The sequence below is a fragment of the Crinia signifera genome, chromosome 8 (genome assembly GCF_055691185.1).
Source record: "Crinia signifera chromosome 8, ASM5569118v1, whole genome shotgun sequence".
NCBI lineage: Eukaryota > Metazoa > Chordata > Amphibia > Anura > Myobatrachidae > Crinia > Crinia signifera.
The window spans coordinates 8,884,215-8,904,097 of record NC_139224.1 but is presented as its reverse complement, the minus strand read 5'-3'; the positions used below and the strand labels follow the sequence as shown (position 1 = coordinate 8,904,097).

Sequence of the window (19,883 nt, the reverse complement as noted above, 5' to 3'; positions counted from 1 at the left end):
GGAAGGTAAGGACGGGGCTGTGTGGGATGGTAAGGACGGGTCTGTGGGATGGTAAGGATGGTCTGTGGGAAGGTAAGGACGGGGCTGTGTGGGAAGGTAAGGACGGGGCTGTGTGGGAAGGTAAGGACGGGGCTGTGTGGGAAGGTAAGGACGGGGCAGTGTGGGAAGGTAAGGACGGGGCAGTGTGGGAAGGTAAGGACGGGGCAGTGTGGGAAGGTAAGGACGGGGCAGTGTGGGAAGGTAAGGACGGGGCAGTGTGGGAAGGTAAGGACGGGGCAGTGTGGGAAGGTAAGGACGGGGCAGTGTGGGAAGGTAAGGACGGGGCTGTGTGGGAAGGTAAGGACGGGGCTGTGTGGGAAGGTAAGATATCTCCAGGGGGAAGTCAGGGTATCGGGGTCTAAGCTGGTGGAGCTGGTAGGAAAGTTGTCAGCAGGGTGTGTGTGTGTGTGTGTGTGTGTGTGTGTGAGAGAGGAGGGGGGGGGGGGTTTCCTGAAAGTGGCACCAGAACCAGTAAAATACAGAACAGGTAAATTCTGACATAATGCACCCGGCGTATTGGTAATTAATACTCTTTTCTGTACTTTATTCATAGGTGGTTTATTTCACAGCTACTTTCCCCTTTATCATGCTCCTCGTGTTACTGATCCGTGGGGTCACGCTTCCCGGGGCAGCAGAAGGGATCAAATTCTACCTATACCCGGACATCACGCGCCTCAGCGATCCGCAGGTGAGCGGGACGTTTCCCACTCTGTAGTATTTGTGTATATGGAGCGCTGTAGCTGTGCTGGGGAATGCCCACAGGGAGTGCTGCAGATGTGCTGAGGAATGCCCACAGGGAGCGCTGCAGCTGTGCTGGGAAATGCCCACAGGGAGCGCTGCAGCTGTGCTAGGGAATGCCCACAGGGAGCGCCGCAGCTGTGCTGAAGAATGCCCACAGGGAGCGCTGCGCTGGGGAATGCCGACAGGGAGCACTGCAGCTGTGCTAGGGAATGGCCACAGGGAGCGCCGCAGCTGTGTTGGGGAATGCCCACAGGGAGCGCCGCAGCTGTGTTGGGGAATGCCCACAGGGAGCGCCGTAGCTGTGCTGGGGAATGGCCACAGGGAGCGCCGTAGCTGTGCTGGGGAATGGCCACAGGGAGCGCCGCAGCTGTGCTGGGGAATGGCCACAGGGAGCGCCGCAGCTGTGCTGGGGAATGCCCACAGGGAGCGCCGCAGCTGTGCTGGGGAATGCCCACAGGGAGCGCCGTAGCTGTGCTGGGGAATGGCCACAGGGAGCGCCGTAGCTGTGCTGGGGAATGGCCACAGGGAGCGCCGCAGCTGTGCTGGGGAATGGCCACAGGGAGCGCCGCAGCTGTGCTGGGGAATGCCCACAGGGAGCGCCGTAGCTGTGCTGGGGAATGGCCACAGGGAGCGCCGTAGCTGTGCTGGGGAATGGCCACAGGGAGCGCCGTAGCTGTGCTGGGGAATGGCCACAGGGAGCGCCGCAGCTGTGCTGGGGAATGCCCACAGGGAGCGCCGCAGCTGTGCTGGGGAATGCCCACAGGGAGCGCCGCAGCTGTGCTGGGGAATGCCCACAGGGAGCGCCGCAGCCGTGCTGAGGAATGCCCACTGTAATTTAGTAATTAAGGTTAAAAAAAAGACGTTAGTCCATCGAATTCAACCTATCTGACTTGTAACTACTGGCTTGAGTAAGTCATATCTATAGGATTCCCTTAGTGGCCAAAAAGGTATCCAGTTTTGAGTTAAATTCATTATTCGTTCCTTTTCCCTCTACTTGGATGCCGGCATGTAGGGTTTCAAATTATTTATTTCCTCATTAAACCTTGCTAAACTCATTAAATAAGCACGTGATTGCACTAATAACTACATTTGTGCCGCATGAACGCACGTGTTTCTGTCAATGAGTGGAGTTATTTATATAGCAACCAGCAAGACCAAAGTAATCCATCTTCCTACAGATAAACAGATAGTTTGGCTATAGGAAGCAGCCGTGCAGCCTGCTCCCATATATCATAGATGCCGTCACTATTATATACATTGTAGGATTGACGTGTCTATGTTGTTGTTGTTGTTTGCGCAGCGCACCATAGAAAGCTTTTAGTATGGATTGCAGACTTTCAGCACTTGGCGTGTCAGTTGTAGGGTTGGCTGCAGCCTAATTCTGGTTTATAGAGTTATGTTATATTACTGGGCGCAGTACCATGGCGCATTGGGTAAAGTCATTGAGTTCCAGCCATGGCTTCCTCACAGAATTTCCATGTATGTGGTATGCGTGTCTGTGGATTACACTGTATATTCCTGGCCGCCATCTCTCGTCACCGGCGTTTCCAGCGTGTTTTTGCTACTATTAGATGTTTGCGTTACTGCGTATTACCGAATGCCCTCTCAGCTCACCGCGCCTCTTCTCTCCTGTCATTGTAAGGTCTGGATAGATGCCGGGACCCAGATCTTCTTTTCCTATGCTATCTGCCTCGGAGCCATGACGTCCCTGGGGAGCTACAACAAGTACAAGTACAACTGCTACAGGCAAGTTGGCGGTCCGGGGGGTGGCGGGAGCGTTGCGGGTTTTGCGTCTCATTAACACTGCTCCGTGACATGTGTGTGACATAGGGACTGTTTGCTGCTGGGATGCCTCAACAGTGGTACCAGTTTTGTGTCTGGCTTCGCTATTTTTTCCGTCCTGGGCTTCATGGCGCAAGAGCAAGGGGTGGACATTGCTGATGTGGCAGAGTCAGGTACTGTATGTTGATGGTACGGTGAGGCCGTCACAGAGCGCTAGCAAACCGAGTGACACGCCTCTAGCCTGTCCTAGAAGCGGAGAGCGCAGTGTTGTGTGGTTCCTTCGCCGGCCGATGACGCCCACAGTTGTCCCATAGAGAAGTTTCTAGAAGGAACTCATTTACAGTCATAGTTAGAGATAGTTAGATGACCGTACAGGGCCGTAAGCTATACACAACGACAGAACTGCGGTTCTGTGACGGTGGTGACTAGAAAGATCCTTTTAGAGAGTGACTCCATTTTGTGTGTGGCTTTCAGTCAGGTACTGTTGAGGGACATCTCTCCTCCTCATGCAGTGGCGGCAGCCATTTTGTGAACTGAGGTAATATGTGGAGACTGTAACCAGCGTACACCTCATCAGGTATGAGTGAAGTTGCAGGGTTCCAGTGCTCACAGTGGGTGTGGTATGGGACTCCGACAGTTGGGATCCCGACGTCGGGTAAATGACTGTCGGGATCCCGACTCTCGGGAACCCGTCCAGCACCCCTCACAGTATAGCCTGTCCTCTGTGTATGAGGAACAGGCGCACGTCCAGCGATATCTGGGCCAGGCAGATTTTCCTGAGTCCACCTCAGCAATGTGACGATAGAGAAGTCTCATTTTGCGTACGGGCTGTCTTCTTGGTCCAGTGGTTTTGTGTCTGTCTACTAGAGGAAAAACCATATTGTGTTACTACATGAGAGGCAGGTAGTCAGGACCCCCACCCGCCTACATTAACGTGGTTTGTGACTGGCTGGTAGATGTAGTGCAGGGCCAGTGGGCTCCTGATGTAACTGTGGGCGTTAGATACTATTCCTTGGTATGTTCGGGCAGCGGAGACGGGACGGTGCCTTCAATGTACTCATTTGTGACTTAGCGTTGCTGTTGGTTACCATAATGATGTCTCCTGGGGACCCTGGCCCTATTGGTAACAGTTCTTCTGCGATGTACCAAGGATCAAACCATCAGATTGGGCGTTTTGGAGGGTGTCCCTTACACGGTATCCGGGTGGCCGCAATGTCTAGGCTGACGGAGAATATGTTGACACCAAAAGGTTAACATGACAGATCGACGTGGGTTTTTCATCTTTTTTTTTTTCTGTACTTTTTCATACTTTGATATCTGTATGGACTCCGATTGGGAACGTCTCGAAGCATGGCAGGTCCATATACTCAGGTGTCAACAATTGACACACCCAAAGCTTGCGTCGACCTTTCATGTGTCAACCTTTTGCTTGCGTCAACTGTTTACCAATGTTGACATTGTGCAAATCGGCCTTGTTGGTCATATCGGTCATGTACCAGTGGAAAGAAGTAACTAGCACTGATGCTATAGCTACACGGCTGCGAAGCTCGGAAGGAACGTAGACGTTTATACTTGCCTGGATGTACAGATGTAGCCGCTCATCGTTGTGGTGATCCGGACGTTGCGGATTCTTGTCATGCCAAATGTGCGCCCATGGTGTGGAATCCATGGGGTCTCTAAATGTATCCGACCGTCAGCCCGCCAGGACAGTTACGTCCGCAGCTGCTGGTAGCACACGGACAGGAGGCTTGCATTGGTAACCCGTGTCACGGTGCGCCCGTTATCGGACGCGGCATTGCCACTAGTAACGGTATAGACCAGACCGACTTCCCACGTTATCTATCATTGTGTATGTGTGGGAGAAATTCAGTCATCCGCATGGAACTGCGGCATTCAAGGAACAGCTGACGTGATTGGGGGAGTTCTGCGTGAGCGGGGGTAGGGGTGCGGAGGTGAATGTGTAATTATTACTCGGCAATAGATGTTAGTACCTCTGGGATTTGTAGTTCCACACCAGCCGATTAGAGGAACAGAGGAGTAGATTTATTACTCGGCGATCAGGGGAATCTGCGCTATCCCCGTGCGTTATAGCAGGGGATAGCGCTTCCCCTGATCTATCACACCCGCCGAGCGTTTACTCTAACGCCGGCGGTGTGGGGCAGGAGTCATAGCGCTGGGGTGATATTTTGCACTGCGCCCCTACCTCCTGCCAGATTTATGAACGGTCAGCATCGCTGACCGTTCCGCCGCCTGCAGCTGTCGACTTCGCCAGCTGCAGGCGGCGATGCCCTATACCATGGGTCCTCAAACTGCGGCCCTCCAGATGTGGTGAAACTACAATTCCCAGCATGCCTTGCCACAGTTTTCCTATAAGGGAGTGTTAAAACTGTGGCAAGGCATGCTGGGAATTGTAGTTTCACCACATCTGGAGGGCCGCAGTTTGAGGACCCATGCCCTATACCAAACAGCAGGGACAGCTCTGTCCCTGCTGCTGGCGCTGAGCTGCGCTGGGATCTCGCGAGACTGCGTTCTCCACCTCGGACAGAGCTGTGCTAATTGCAGCCTCTCCCTCCCCTGCCCCTTATGTGGTTCTGTAGGTCCTGGCTTGGCATTCATCGCGTACCCCAAGGCCGTCTCAATGATGCCCCTGCCTTCCTTCTGGGCAATCCTCTTCTTTATAATGCTTCTGCTGCTTGGACTGGACAGCCAGGTACGTCGGGAAGGGGTTCAAATAAATGGGGCTGTCAATGGGTAGACGCAGATGGTATACACATAAAATGGTCGACACGCGATTTCTCATGATTGTTGTGTTCAGGGTTAGGATCCGGCGGGAGGGTTTGGGTGGGACACTGGGAGAGAGGGGAGGAGCTAGGGAGAGGGTTAGGGTGCAGGAGGGGAGGTTATGGGTAGACACGGGGGTGGGGAGGGTTAAAATAATGTAAACGAAGTGTTGATTTTTTTTTTTTCTGTGTCAATCTTTTGCATTTTGACCAAAGTCCATGGCGACCATTTCATTATTGACCATCTGATGTCTGCGTATCGGTTGTCTATGTATTGCTTACAATTCAATCCACACCCTAGCCAATAATACTTGCGTCATGCTGCAGGAACAGTTGAGCAGAATAGTTCCCAAACTCTATCCCCAAAGTGCCCTAACAGTTCAGGTTTTAAGGATATCCTTGCTAAGGCAGAGGTGACTTAATATCTGCCAGTTTGATTATATCACCTGTGCACAAGCAGCAATAGTTGTAGGGAGACAGAAGAGGGTTTGCACTGTGGACGCACTCCAAAAAAAAAAAGACAGAAAGAGGTTCTTTTCTGTAATTACAACTTTTTACTTTATTGGTTTAATCCTTAAAAAGGAGAAAGGAATAAATCTTTGTGTTCCTTTAATTTATAAGTTCACAAAGGATTTTTCTAGTGAAATGTTTAAATGATTAGACACACATTTACATAAACACATATATTGTGAAGTGCTTCTGCACTTTTAGAAGCAAAAAAAGGGGTGTGTGTATATAGACTTTTAAAAAATTGGCTATTTGCAGAGTGACTTCTCTTGAATGTGGCTGTTTAGATAAGTAGAATAACACTGTTTCTATATTTGGAATTCTAATGAATTGTATCAATTCCTGTAGTCTTTATATTTCACAGTTAAAGAACAGTGTTTCTAATTAATTGGCAGCAGGGCTATTTTTCAGCAGGCTCCAGCAGGAACTGTGGCCCTTATTCTAGTTCACTCTTTCTGACAAAATATTTCTTAGATGGACAAAACCATGTGCACTGCAGGTGTAAAACCCCACCCAAATCTAATTATCTCTGCACAAGTAACACCTGCCTCACCTGCAGTGCACATGGTTTTGTCCATCTAAGAAATATTTTGTCAGAAAGAGTGAACTAGAATAAGGGCCTCAGTTCCTGCTGGAGCCTGTTGAAAAATAGCCCTGATTGGCAGTCAGCCCAAGTTTGATTTTTATTTTCTCACGCCTCAAGGGAGATATTTTGGAACTGATTTGTGTTACCTTTTCCCTGAGTTGGTTTTAGTTGGGGTTAGTGTGGTCACGGGATTTGCATATCTGTATCTCAGGGAAAAGTTTTTTAACCTCTGTAAACATTTCACTAGAAGAAGGAAAATCCTTTGTGAACTTATAAATTAAACGAACACAAAGATTTATTCCTTTCTCCTTTTTAAGGATTAAACCAATGAAGTAAAAAGTTGTAATTACAGAAAAGAACCTCTTTCTGTCTTTTCTTTGGAGTGCGTCTTCTTTCTCCCTACAACTATAACCTGATATCGCTTGCCTGGATAGCACCCCCGCCAAATTGCAAAAATAGGTGGCTCCTCTAGATCCCCAAAATAAAAGGGATCCAAAATCTGTGTGCGTATTATTCACTCCCAGTCCCCCCATTTCTACCACAAGCAGCAATATCCTTAAAGCCAGGTGTACCTCAAGGAAATCGCACAGAATGTAACGCCTAACAGATCCAGTATAATTGGTCTGGCGGCCATTTTACCACATCTGATTGGTTGGTGTGTGCTCGGGTCACAGTGATGTCCGTACCCTTAGAAAGGCCTTTTACGGTTAGGGCAGTAAAGGTATAGAACGCTCTACCAGAAGAGGCAGTGTTGGCGGAAACAATGAATACATTTAAAATAAGGTTGGACAAACATTTATTGGGAAAAAAAACATTCCGGGGTAACCACTATTTAGTCCAAGGTTAGAACAAAGTACATAATTACATGGGGGATATCACATCTAGACCATACCGCCTACGGGTCCTGTAGAAGGTGGAACTTGATGGACGTAGGTTTTATTTTCAACCTCATCTGCTAATGTGTCCCAATATATAAAAAGGCTAAATCTTCCTCTAGACCACATGTCTTCAACCTGTGGCCCTCCAGATGTTGTAGAACTACATGTCCCAGCATGCCCTGACAGTTTTGGCATGCTTGGGGGATTTGGGGTCCTTGCAAGAGAAATGCAAGACAAAAGGCTGATTAAGTCTTTTTGGGGCACTCTTTTATTGTTAATTATTGTAAGTATGTCAAAATTTAAGATTTAACTTTTATTTGGGTATGCCTTAAAATACAATGTGCCCTGTCAAATAAGACAAATGTTGGTCTCATTGACAGAGAAAAAATACACAATTCCCCAGTTTATTACTGAGTCCTTACGTTCAGATCTGTGTCAAAATTTTCTGACCATTCGTATTCGCCTAATTGGCACAAAACAGATCTGTAATGACTGATTAATCCTTAAGTGGTTACCAAATTTAGCGAAATTGGTGTTTTAAATCAATAATTGCTAGATAAAACAATTTCACATAATTACGTGATACCCTGTATGCTAAATTTGGTAACCACTTAAGGATTAATCAGTCATTACAGATCTGTTTTGTGCCAATTAGGCGAATACGAATGGTCAGAGAATTTTGACACAGATCTGAACGTAAGGACTCAGTAATAAACTGGGGAATTGTGTATTTTTTCTCTGTCAATGAGACCAACATTTGTCTTATTTGACAGGGCACATTGTATTTTAAGGCATACCCAAATAAAAGTTAAATCTTAAATTTTGACATACTTACAATAATTAACAATAAAAGAGTGCCCCAAAAAGACTTATCAGCCTTTTGTCTTGCATTTCTCTTGCAAGGACCCCAAATCCCCCAAAATAGAGTTTTCTCTGAACTTATACTGGGAGCACCACCAACCTTTTTAATAGGCATTGAAGGCCATGATGATTCTATGTTGGTTTTCAATAGAATATCAATAAACACGCTTACGAGCAAATTTTTGTGTGCGGACTTACTCACATCTATCTTAGAAGTTTTGGCATGCTCTCATAGGAAAAAATGTGGCAATGCATGTTGGAACATGAAGTTTCACAACATCTGGAGGGCCGCAGGTTGAAGACCCATGCTCTAGACCACTAGAGGCCGCTCAACGGACCAAATTACTTCTTAACAGAAAGTAAAAGCAAAATGATCTGTTTACATTTCCTGGGTATGGAGAGAGGGACTCAGGGGTAGATTTATTAAGCTCGGTGAAATGATAAAGTGTCTGGTTTTTATCACCGGCCAAACAACTCCTACCTGTCATTTTTTAAAACGAGCCTGTAACTTCACAGGTAAGAGCTGATTGGCCGGTGATAAAAACCAGACACTTTATCACTTCACCGAGCTTAATAAATCTGCCCCTATGTTATTTACAGTCTGCTCAGAAAGAACACAGAGCCCCCAGTGGCAGACTTGGATATTACAGGAACACACACAGTGAGGTCTTACCTTACAATCACTCACTGCTCAGAAAGAACACAGAGCCCCCAATGGCAGAATTAGGTATTACAGTAGAATCCCCACATTGTTATAGGACCGTGATTTAAGTAAAGTACATACATTATACATTGGAGCATGCACTATACTGTATACGTACACCAGTATCTCTGCATATACTGATGCTGTAAGTAAATCCCGCAGTCTGTGTTGCACCTGATTGCATTGTGTCCTCTCCTCCTGACAGTTTGTTGAAGTTGAAGGACAGATCACGTCGTTAGTGGATCTGTACCCGTCCTTCCTACGGAAGGGATACCGGCGCGAGATCTTCATCGCTATCGTGTGTTTCCTCAGCTACCTGCTGGGGCTCACCATGGTCACACACGTAAGTGGGTTATAGATGGCGGGTCGCTGTTCTCTACCTGCTGGGGCTCACCGTGGTCACACACGTAAGTGGGTTATAGATGGCGGGTCGCTGTTCTCTACCTGCTGGGGCTCACCGTGGTCACACACGTAAGTGGGTTATAGATGGCGGGTCGCTGTTCTCTACCTGCTGGGGCTCACCGTGGTCACACACGTCAGTGGGTTATAGATGGCGGGTCTCTGTTCTCTACCTGCTGGGGCTCACCATGGTCACACATATAAGTGGGTTCTAGATGACGGGTCGCTGTTCTCTACCTGCTGGGGCTCACCATGGTCACACTCGTAAGTGGGTTATAGATGGCGGGTCGCTGTTCTCTACCTGCTGGGGCTCACCGTGGTCACACACGTCAGTGGGTTATAGATGGCGGGTCTCTGTTCTCTACCTGCTGGGGCTCACCGTGGTCACACATGTAAGTGGGTTATAGATGGCGGGTCGCTGTTCTCTACCTGCTGGGGCTCACCGTGGTCACACACGTCAGTGGGTTATAGATGGCGGGTCGCTGTTCTCTACCTGCTGGGGCTCACCATGGTCACACATGTAAGTAGGTTATAGATGGTGGGTCGCTGTTCTCTACCTGCTGGGGCTCACCGTGGTCACACATGTAAGTAGGTTATAGATGGCGGGTCTCTGATCTTTACCTGCTGGGGCTCACCGTGGTCACACATGTAAGTGGGTTATAGATGGCGGGTCGCTGTTCTCTACCTGCTGGGGCTCACCATGGTCACACACGTCAGTGGGTTATAGATGGCGGGTCTCTGATCTTTACCTGCTGGGGCTCACCGTGGTCACACACGTCAGTGGGTTATAGATGGCGGGTCGCTGTTCTCTACCTGCTGGGGCTCACCATGGTCACACATGTAAGTAGGTTATAGATGGTGGGTCGCTGTTCTCTACCTGCTGGGGCTCACCGTGGTCACACATGTAAGTAGGTTATAGATGGCGGGTCTCTGATCTTTACCTGCTGGGGCTCACCATGGTCAGACACGTCAGTGGGTTATAGATGGCGGGTCGCTGTTCTCTACCTGCTGGGGCTCACCATGGTCACACATGTAAGTAGGTTATAGATGGCGGGTCTCTGTTCTCTACCTGCTGGGGCTCACCATGGTCACACACGTATGTGGGCTCTACCTGCTGGGGCTCACCGTGGTTACACACGTCAGTGGTTTATAGATGGCGGGTCTCTGATCTCTACCTGCTGGGGCTCACCGTGGTCACACACGTCAGTGGGTTAAAGATGGCGCGTCGCTGTTCTCTACCTGCTGGGGCTCACCGTGGTCACACACGTCAGTGGGTTATAGATGGCGGGTCTCTGAACTGTACCTGCTGGGGCTCACCATGGTCACACATGTAAGTGGGTTCTAGATGGCGGGTCGCTGTTCTCTACCTGCTGAGGCTCACCATGGTCACACATGTAAGTGGGTTATAGATGGCGGGTCTCTGTTCTCTACCTGCTAAGGCTCACCATGGTGACACCCGTAAGTGGGTTATAGATGGCGGGTCTCTGTTCTCTACCCGCTGGGGCTCACCATGGTCACACACGTCAGTGGGTTATAGATGGCGGGTCTCTGATCTCTACCTGCTGGGGCTCACCATGGTCACACATGTAAGTGGGTTCTAGATGGCGGGTCGCTGTTCTCTACCTGCTGGGGCTCACCGTGGTCACACACGTCAGTGGGTTATAGATGGCGGGTCTCTGTTCTCTACCTGCTGGGGCTCACCATGGTCAGACACGTCAGTGGGTTATAGATGGCGGGTCGCTGTTCTCTACCTGCTGGGGCTCACCATGGTCACACACGTAAGTGGGTTATAGATGGCGGGTCGCTGTTCTCTACCTGCTGGGGCTCACCGTGGTCACACACGTAAGTGGATTATAGATGGCGGGTCGCTGTTCTCTACCTGCTGGGGCTCACCGTGGTCACACACGTAAGTGGATTATAGATGCCGGGTCTCGGTTCTCTACCTGCTGGGGCTCACCGTGGTCACACACGTAAGTGGGTTATAGATGGCGGGTCTCTGTTCTCTACCTGCTGGGGCTCACCATGGTCACACACGTCAGTGGGTTATAGATGGCGGGTCTCTGATCTTTACCTGCTGGGGCTCACCGTGGTCACACACGTCAGTGGGTTATAGATGGCGGGTCGCTGTTCTCTACCTGCTGGGGCTCACCATGGTCACACATGTAAGTAGGTTATAGATGGTGGGTCGCTGTTCTCTACCTGCTGGGGCTCACCGTGGTCACACATGTAAGTAGGTTATAGATGGCGGGTCTCTGATCTTTACCTGCTGGGGCTCACCATGGTCACACACGTAAGTGGGTTATAGATGGCGGGTCGCTGTTCTCTACCTGCTGGGGCTCACCGTGGTCACACACGTAAGTGGGTTATAGATGGCGGGTCGCTGTTCTCTACCTGCTGGGGCTCACCGTGGTCACACACGTAAGTGGGTTATAGATGGCGGGTCTCTGTTCTCTACCCGCTAAGGCTCACCATGGTGACACACGTCAGTGGGTTATAGATGGCGGGTCTCTGTTCTCTACCCGCTGGGGCTCACCATGGTCACACACGTCAGTGGGTTATAGATGGCGGGTCTCTGATCTCTACCTGCTGGGGCTCACCATGGTCGCACATGTAAGTGGGTTCTAGATGGCGGGTCGCTGTTCTCTACCTGCTGGGGCTCACCGTGGTCACACACGTCAGTGGGTTATAGATGGCGGGTCGCTGTTCTCTACCTGCTGGGGCTCACCGTGGTCACACATGTAAGTGGGTTATAGATGGAGGGTCTCTGTTCTCTACCTGCTGCGGCTCACCATGGTCACACATGTAAGTGGGTTATAGATGGAGGGTCTCTGTTCTCTACCTGCTGGGGCTCACCGTGGTCACACACGTCAGTGGGTAATAGATGGCGGGTCTCTGTTCTCTACCCGCTGGGGCTCACCGTGGTCACACATGTAAGTGGGTTCTAGATGGCGGGTCGCTGTTCTCTACCTGCTGCGGCTCACCATGGTCACACATGTAAGTGGGTTATAGATGGAGGGTCTCTGTTCTCTACCCGCTGGGGCTCACCATGGTCACACACGTCAGTGGGTAATAGATGGCGGGTCTCTGTTCTCTACCCGCTGGGGCTCACCATGGTCAGACACGTCAGTGGGTTATAGATGGCGGGTCGCTGTTCTCTACCTGCTGGGGCTCACCGTGGTCACACACGTCAGTGGGTTATAGATGGCGGGTCGCTGTTCTCTACCCGCTGGGGCTCACCATGGTCACACACGTCAGTGGGTAATAGATGGCGGGTCTCTGTTCTCTACCCGCTGGGGCTCACCATGGTGACACATGTAAGTGGGTTCTAGATGACGGGTCGCTGTTCTCTACCCGCTGGGGCTCACCATGGTGACACATGTAAGTGGGTTCTAGATGACGGGTCTCTGTTCTCTGCAGAGGAATCAATGCACTGCTCTGCCTCTAGGGCCACAGCACTATACATCAGTGTGGGGCCCCATTTCATCGCCTGGTTAGCGTCAGCCCGGCCCTAAATTTCCATGAATCATTATATCTTCTTTAAAGCGCTGATTCAGAGATGGGCGCGAATGCCACATAACTGTAATTATGTAGGAGGCGACTGTGGTGAAACGCTTGCCAGCCGCCGTTCAGCAAAGCCAGGAGCGTGACTTTATCTCCTCCCCCCCCCCCCCTATATATCCCTGTTCCACAGCACGAGATCTGGTCTTTGCACCGCAGTAACCCCTGCAGGCTCTGCCACCTTGGTGTGCCAAGTTCAGGCCTTTCTCGGGGGCACAAATGTCAGACCTTTAGTAAATGATATTTCCTGGCCAGAATAAGAGAGCACTGGCCACTGGAGGGCGCTGTGTGCACCACACTACATAACGAGTGCAATAGATTGTTATATATATAGTACTGACCACGTGCCACCTTGTATAACGCCCCTCTGTCTCCTCTGGCAGGGTGGCATGTACGTGTTCCAGCTGTTTGACTACTATGCAGCGAGTGGGGTCTGCCTCCTGTGGGTGGCATTCTTTGAATGTATCGCCGTAGCCTGGGTTTATGGTAAGTAGCCTTTTATGCTCACAGTACTGTATTCATTGCCTACACACTGCCATATAATGGGCAATATACATCCCGTGCATTCACTGCTGATGTCATCATTTCCTGAAGGGCTGCTGTGATCATATGGATATAATCTCCGCCCATATAGTTTGTTATAATTTATATAGTTAGTTAAATCCAAATCCCGATGCTATTATAGGTCACTGATCTACACATTGGAACACGTGTTGGTAACCGCCCCTCGCCCCATAGATAGAGCCATTTTTTGACCCCTGCGAACTGTTCGCATGTAGGATGGGATTCTGGCTATCTGGTTCTGCTGCTGCACAAGAGGGAGAGCCAGTGAAGTTACTGTGTTCTGGTTGGGGGTTTCCCCCTTTATATTGCTATGCGTGTAGGGATTCTGGCTACTTATCCCATGAACTTATCATCCAGATCTTGCACTATGATGAATGTGCACTCATGTCCTGTTAGTTTACCCACAACACTCCGTGTCTCCCCAATACAGGTGCTGATAAGTTTTACCAGGACATTGAGGATATGATCGGGTACAAGCCGGGACCGTGGATGAAGTGGAGCTGGTCTGTGATTACCCCTGTTCTCTGCGTGGTGAGTGCTCCTGTATAGATTATAGTGGAGATGGCCCCCGATCTGTGGATTGGCGACTTGCAACAAACGGGCATATGAACTATGTCTTGGAGAGAGATAAAATACCAGCTAATCAGCTCATAACTGCTGTGTTGGAAAAATGAGCTGATTGGTTTTCTCTGTCCATTAGTTTATCTGATCCCTCTCTCTGTTTTCAGGCCAGCTTTATCTTCTCGTTAGCCAAATACACCCCCCTCACCTACAACAAGTATTACACGTATCCGGACTGGGCCATCGGCGTTGGCTGGACCCTGGCTCTGTCCTCCATGCTCTGCATCCCGCTGGTCGTGGTTTATCGGGTTGTGCGCTCGGACGGGCCGCTGATTGAGGTATGGGAAGTTGTGATCTGATCCGCTGATTATTGGTTGTGAGAGAGCTGAATGGTACTAAAGCTGTGTACACACGGGGCGATATATTGCTCAGTGTCTCCTTTTCATCAGCGACCAGAGATGGTCGCTGATGAAAGGGAACCTCTGCCGGGGGAGCCTAAGAGGGACTCAGCTGGTCGCAGGAGCAAACTCCTGCGACCAGCGATCATAAGGGGGCTAAAAACGGGAGCGCGCACCCGACGATTTATCGCCGGTGCACACTCCAATCGCTGGCAATATGGTCGCTCAGCGACCATATTGCCAGCAATTATAGCCCGTGTGTACACACCTTTACTGTAACCTGTAGGACTCTGGAAGGAGGAGAGCCTGGGAAATCAGACATGTACAGCGTAATGAGCCCCTTTAGGGTTATTCGTAGTATGTTATTCCTGCAGAGAGCCTAGGGCGACTGATAACAGAGAGCATGGGAATAAGAAGAATACAATATATACATTAAACAGATGATCATCATTGGTTTCTTTTTCATAACTAGGACTTTGCGTCATAATACAGGGCAGTATTCAATTGTTTTTTTCATTGGGTGCCAGTTAGTGTCTGCCAACGGAGCAATTCAATTGTTGCTTCATTTGCGCGCCATTGGCTGCGGGGGTGGGGAGATGAATTGCAAGAACGGGCACCCATTATTTGAGCAGTGAAATCTGGTCTTTTTACAGAACACCCATTAGTTTGGTTGGGTCAGATGTTATTCGCGGCTAAACGCGGACAAAAGTCGCACAAGTAAAAATCTTTTCAATTGAATATCACCCTGCGTTCTCCCATCACTTTAGATGGCAAATTGTCTGTGATATATCAATTGAATACCGCCCTAAAGTGTCATCATGTCTTTGTTTTAAGAGGGACTTAAACCGGACTAGGGGTGTGCCCGTACCGGACCCCAAGTCATTGGTCAGAACCAGGTTAAAAAAGGAATATGATTTATTTTGTTTATTTGGCCTTTTTTCTTCTTTCCAGAGGCTCAAATCCGTTACAGCTCCGAAAGACAGCAATCGCTGGGCCAAGGACTCTGAGAGCGCCGCTCCCTTCTGCGCAAATGGGGGTCACACGAAGCCCACGCACGTCATTGTGGAAACCATGATGTGACAACGTCCCGCCTCCTCCGTGTCCGGGGAGGTAAACCCTTCGCGCCCAGGCTGTTTACTAACCCTCTCCTTAGATTCAGGTTTATGGAGATCTCCATTTGCACTAGAATTTGATTCGTTGGCTCTTGTAGAGAACGTTGTATATTATGTGTGCGCCAGTGCGTATTTTATAACCTTTTGTAGTGAGTTCCTGGTCTCTCTGTGCAGAGACAGCCTCATATCACATAAAGATTTTAAAGATTTCATTTTTATATCTATATATATTTCAGTATAGACTTTAATTGTCTATCACTTTGTACTGAAAAGGTGACAACGGAAAAAGTAACTTTTACTGAAAACTAACAAACGTAAAGCAGAGGTGGACACCCGTAATGAGCCGGCTGTTGGGGGAACCACAAAAACTTTGCCCGGGCATGCTGGCATTTGTAGTACACCATCAGCCAGAGCGCTAAGGGTTGCTCGTTCCTGCTCTAAAGCTTTTACTCAAGAAAACCAAAAAGATATAGGCCTATGGCAAAATTAACTTTGAAAATCAATGAGCCGTTCGTTTTCATTAGCCTAGTACAGGTATGCAAATGAGAACTTCCCTGATGGGTCATTGCCGACAATGTCAGAACTGTGTGATTTGCAATATATTAAGCCAGAAATCACAGGATATCCATGCGTGAGTCCAGGTGGTTCAATCAAATTGTGGTATTAAGTCACCTGTGCTTAAGCATGAAAACTCTGTATTAAGCCATTATTTAAATAAAAAAAAAAAACCTGGAGAATTGTATTCCTAAATCCACCTCATTGCTGGCAACAATTAACTCACCTGTGCATGATTAAGGTAATCCAAAAAACATGGCATGTTATTATTTCTTGAGCACTGGTTAATTAAAAAGTTATCACTTTTTGGTGGGGAGATAAATCTGAAAATGCAGTAACCACCCCAAAACCTGTGTTTTTACCGCATTTTTAATACATCCCAGCCTTAAGGAGGAATATAAATAATTTCAAGCTTCCAATGCCCTTGTGGTTGGCAGACCATTAATATGTATATTATATATAGTTTGCACAAACCATGTAGAAATAGGGACAATCACAGGGGCTTAAAGTCTGTTTTCTATATTTATTTGCACTGATTCCAGCAGCAGCGGGAATGGTTATTCCGCCTCCCATCCCTAGAAAGACAAATTAGCTAAATTCCTCTACTGCCATCTTGTGGTTACTCTGCAGAATGCAGAAATTGGCATAGCTCCATGAGGACCAATTAATAAATCAACTGTTCAGGAAACACATTAACAGGTAGCGGTGATATGTAACCATGGACTTTGATTTACAGACGTGATACGCAGACCGCAAATAATGGTCTATTGTCTCTACCTTGAGATAGGGAATCTGAGTTACAGGGTGTCCGGTCTGTGCTGTGGCAATCTGGGATAATCAGGCCTCCTGCAGCTTCTGCTCATTAGGACTTGTTCGCACTGATATTTGTTATTTGGGGTCTGTTGCAGTGGAGCAGGAGATGAGCGGTGACAGATAACAAGGTGGTATAGAAGGATATTATACGGCAGTGATGGCTGACCTTGACGCTCCAGCTGTTATTGAACTACACATCCCAGCATGCCATGCATCAATTTTAGCATGGCCAAATAGCAAAGGTTTTATATGATTTTCTTTTTATCTGAATTAAACCTTCTCGCAGGTGACCCAGCCTCAAATATATATTTTCTAGTGCACAAACCATATACACGGTTAGTGCTGTACATTGCACTTGTAACAGTATGGAAGCGACAGTCCTGAGTGAGTGAGGTGCCACCTGGTGCGGTCACTTCTCTGGTGCCGGTGCTCCTGAGTTGAACGTGTTGTAGGGAGAGCAGGTGAGAGGAGAAGACCAGGGTTCCGGGGTGAGGAAGCCGCAGTGATGGTTACGTGCGGTGGCGGCTACAATGGTACTGATTGTAACTCACAGAGGAGCACCAGATACTTACCCGTCCACAGTCCAGGGCCAATGCTTCCAAAGGTGTTTTTTTTTTTATATTTATCTCCATTTTTTTAAAAGATGATTTCCAACGCTATTACCACAATACTGCGGGGAAGAAGAACTTATTATAGCTCTTTCAGAGTTTATGTACTTGGGAGAGAGATAAAGTACCAGCCATTCAGTTCTATGTTACAGGCAGGGTTTGGAAATGACAGTTAGGAGCAGATTGGTTGGTACATTCTCTCTCCAAGGCTTATCACATGTTTGTGTATTGGTTTTGTGGTGTCATTACCTCCTATGTGAAGCTTTTTAGAGTATTACATGTAATAATGTTCTGTTTGTGCCCTTAACGGGCACTTCTCAGTTTATAACTGGTTTATGTTATATAATTTATGTACTTGTGGCTTAATTACCTGGATATCCACCTGCCTTTGTCAGTAGAGGATTTACTCAGGGGTGCAGGTGATCCGCGTAACGGGGGGGGGGGGGGGTCACATACAGCACATCCCCACCATAACCATCACACCCGGAGACCTTCATATCACACACAGCACAAGCCCACTGTGACTACACCCGGAGACCTGCTGGTCATATACCGCACACTGTCATATACCGTCCCGCCATCACCACAACCATTATAACACAGTGTTTATTCACTCTTAGACCCCACACTACCCCTAGTAGGGGACGTCCGTGTTCTGTATCCTATAAGATACATTAACACCACAACCAGCATTTTCTCCTGTCAGGCAGAGGAACAGAACCACCAGATATTCCAGCAGTTTGTACATAACATGAAGGAACTCTTACAAAGGACCAAAATAAGGGCACACTAAAGAGCTACAGACACAATAGTTGTGGCCATCACATCCACACTGCTATACGTATATAGAAGTACAGTCATTAGCTGTATACACCACTAAGTCATCACACAGACCACAATCCCGGCCATACCAACACCCAGATTCCCCCCTGATAGACCAGGCTTCAGCGCTCATCTACCTCACAGAACCATCCTCAGGAGGAGACAGTCTCTGGGTCAGCTCCCATTACCGCATACATAGGAGCCCGCTGCCTCACTGACACCCACGTCTCCCTATACGCCCCAACAGCAGGCACGTGCCCCATTATTGGACCTTTCCTTATGTGCAGAACCCAATCCTGCATAACTAAGGGCCGGACACCTCATGGCTCAGGCTCCTTGCAGCCAATATGTCACTTCCATACATTCACAGATGTCCCCGGTTACCCCTTTTGGTCCAGGCGAATGCGCAGGAGGGGTAACCGGGGACTATCTGCAGGATCCTGGCCACGCACAAACTCCTCTATAGGAAAAGAAGCCATTTTGCTAAATTGTACCACATTTGTAGGTCACCATAAATGTTCCGGCTCACCACATCCCCAGACTCACTGGAGGGAACGGTCCCTTATAACCTGTTACACAGAGGTTCCGGCCACAGTAAAGTCTGTGGAGCACATAAAAGCCACCATTGTACATTTCCAGTAACTGCAGAGGTAAAGGATTTATTTTGCAGTCCAGGACAAATAATTCATTATTGCAATCACATCGGCAAATACAGAACACTCACAGGTGGGCATGGAAATGTCTTTGTGTCAGATGTGGGAACCTCTGCAAGTAGGTCTGAGCGGGAGGAATTTTGTTTTTTACATGATATTTTCTTTCAATAAAATCTAGGAAGTCTCCTAACGGCAGTTACCACAGTAACCGGTTCTGCCACAGTCACATGACCCATGCAGGACAATCACTCCCAACATTCAGGGGAGGTTATTTCCCAGCAGCGAGAGAGCAATAAGCACTTTGTACCTAGACCTTTATATCTGCTGATTTATCCTGTAATGTAGAGGCTTTTGTAATCAACATCAATAATAAACGGATTTCAATCATTGCGGGTAACGCCTTTTATTATGCAAGGACGAAGGAACACTTACCTCACTTACCCAATCAGAGGTGGGGGTTTCGGTGACCGGATGCCGGAAGTGGCGCTACCAGTGCCACAGATGTGACTATCACGTGGAATTGTGGATCTCTCCTGCTAGAATACCTACAGGTTGTCCGTCTCTGGCTCCCGTGTATAAAGGTCTATACTAGAGGGCATTTATTCGCAAGCCTCCTGTACAAGTAACAAGAAGCGCTCACATGGGAACATGTACCTGGCTACTTGTCCCAAATGATGCTTACAGGACACAGATAGTCAGTATTAATGGGGGTATACGATTCTTTGGGTCAAAATGGCTAATGTCAACATGGATGAAAGATCGACACAATTATGAGGTAGACAGTCAAAAGGTAGATGTGGGTTTTTTTTTTTTTTGCGTCGACAGGCGTATTTCATGCAAAATACCATGAGAATATCATATTAGTGTCTACTCATCAGTGTGAATACCTGACTTGCAGATACTGTACTTTGGGGTCAGGGTGGTGGAATAGGTCACTCGTGAAGAGGTCAATAGTAACTCGGT

The 19,883-nt window shown here is 48.5% G+C and overlaps 1 protein-coding gene across 2 annotated transcripts in view; it reads left to right on the top strand.

Annotated features, from left to right (window-relative positions):
• Positions 1–19,307, top strand: part of SLC6A6 (solute carrier family 6 member 6) — a 56,426-nt gene extending 37,119 nt beyond the window's left edge. For both annotated transcript variants that reach the window (XM_083155702.1, XM_083155703.1), the window contains exons 6-14: positions 593–727; positions 2,423–2,526; positions 2,611–2,735; positions 5,160–5,272; positions 9,083–9,220; positions 13,218–13,320; positions 13,829–13,929; positions 14,127–14,297; positions 15,309–19,307. In XM_083155702.1, the coding sequence (XP_083011828.1) occupies positions 593–727; positions 2,423–2,526; positions 2,611–2,735; positions 5,160–5,272; positions 9,083–9,220; positions 13,218–13,320; positions 13,829–13,929; positions 14,127–14,297; positions 15,309–15,437 (1,119 nt within the window). In that variant the 3' untranslated portion in view covers positions 15,438–19,307. The remainder of the gene's footprint in view (positions 1–592; positions 728–2,422; positions 2,527–2,610; positions 2,736–5,159; positions 5,273–9,082; positions 9,221–13,217; positions 13,321–13,828; positions 13,930–14,126; positions 14,298–15,308) is intronic.
• Positions 19,308–19,883: the final 576 nt, after the last annotated feature.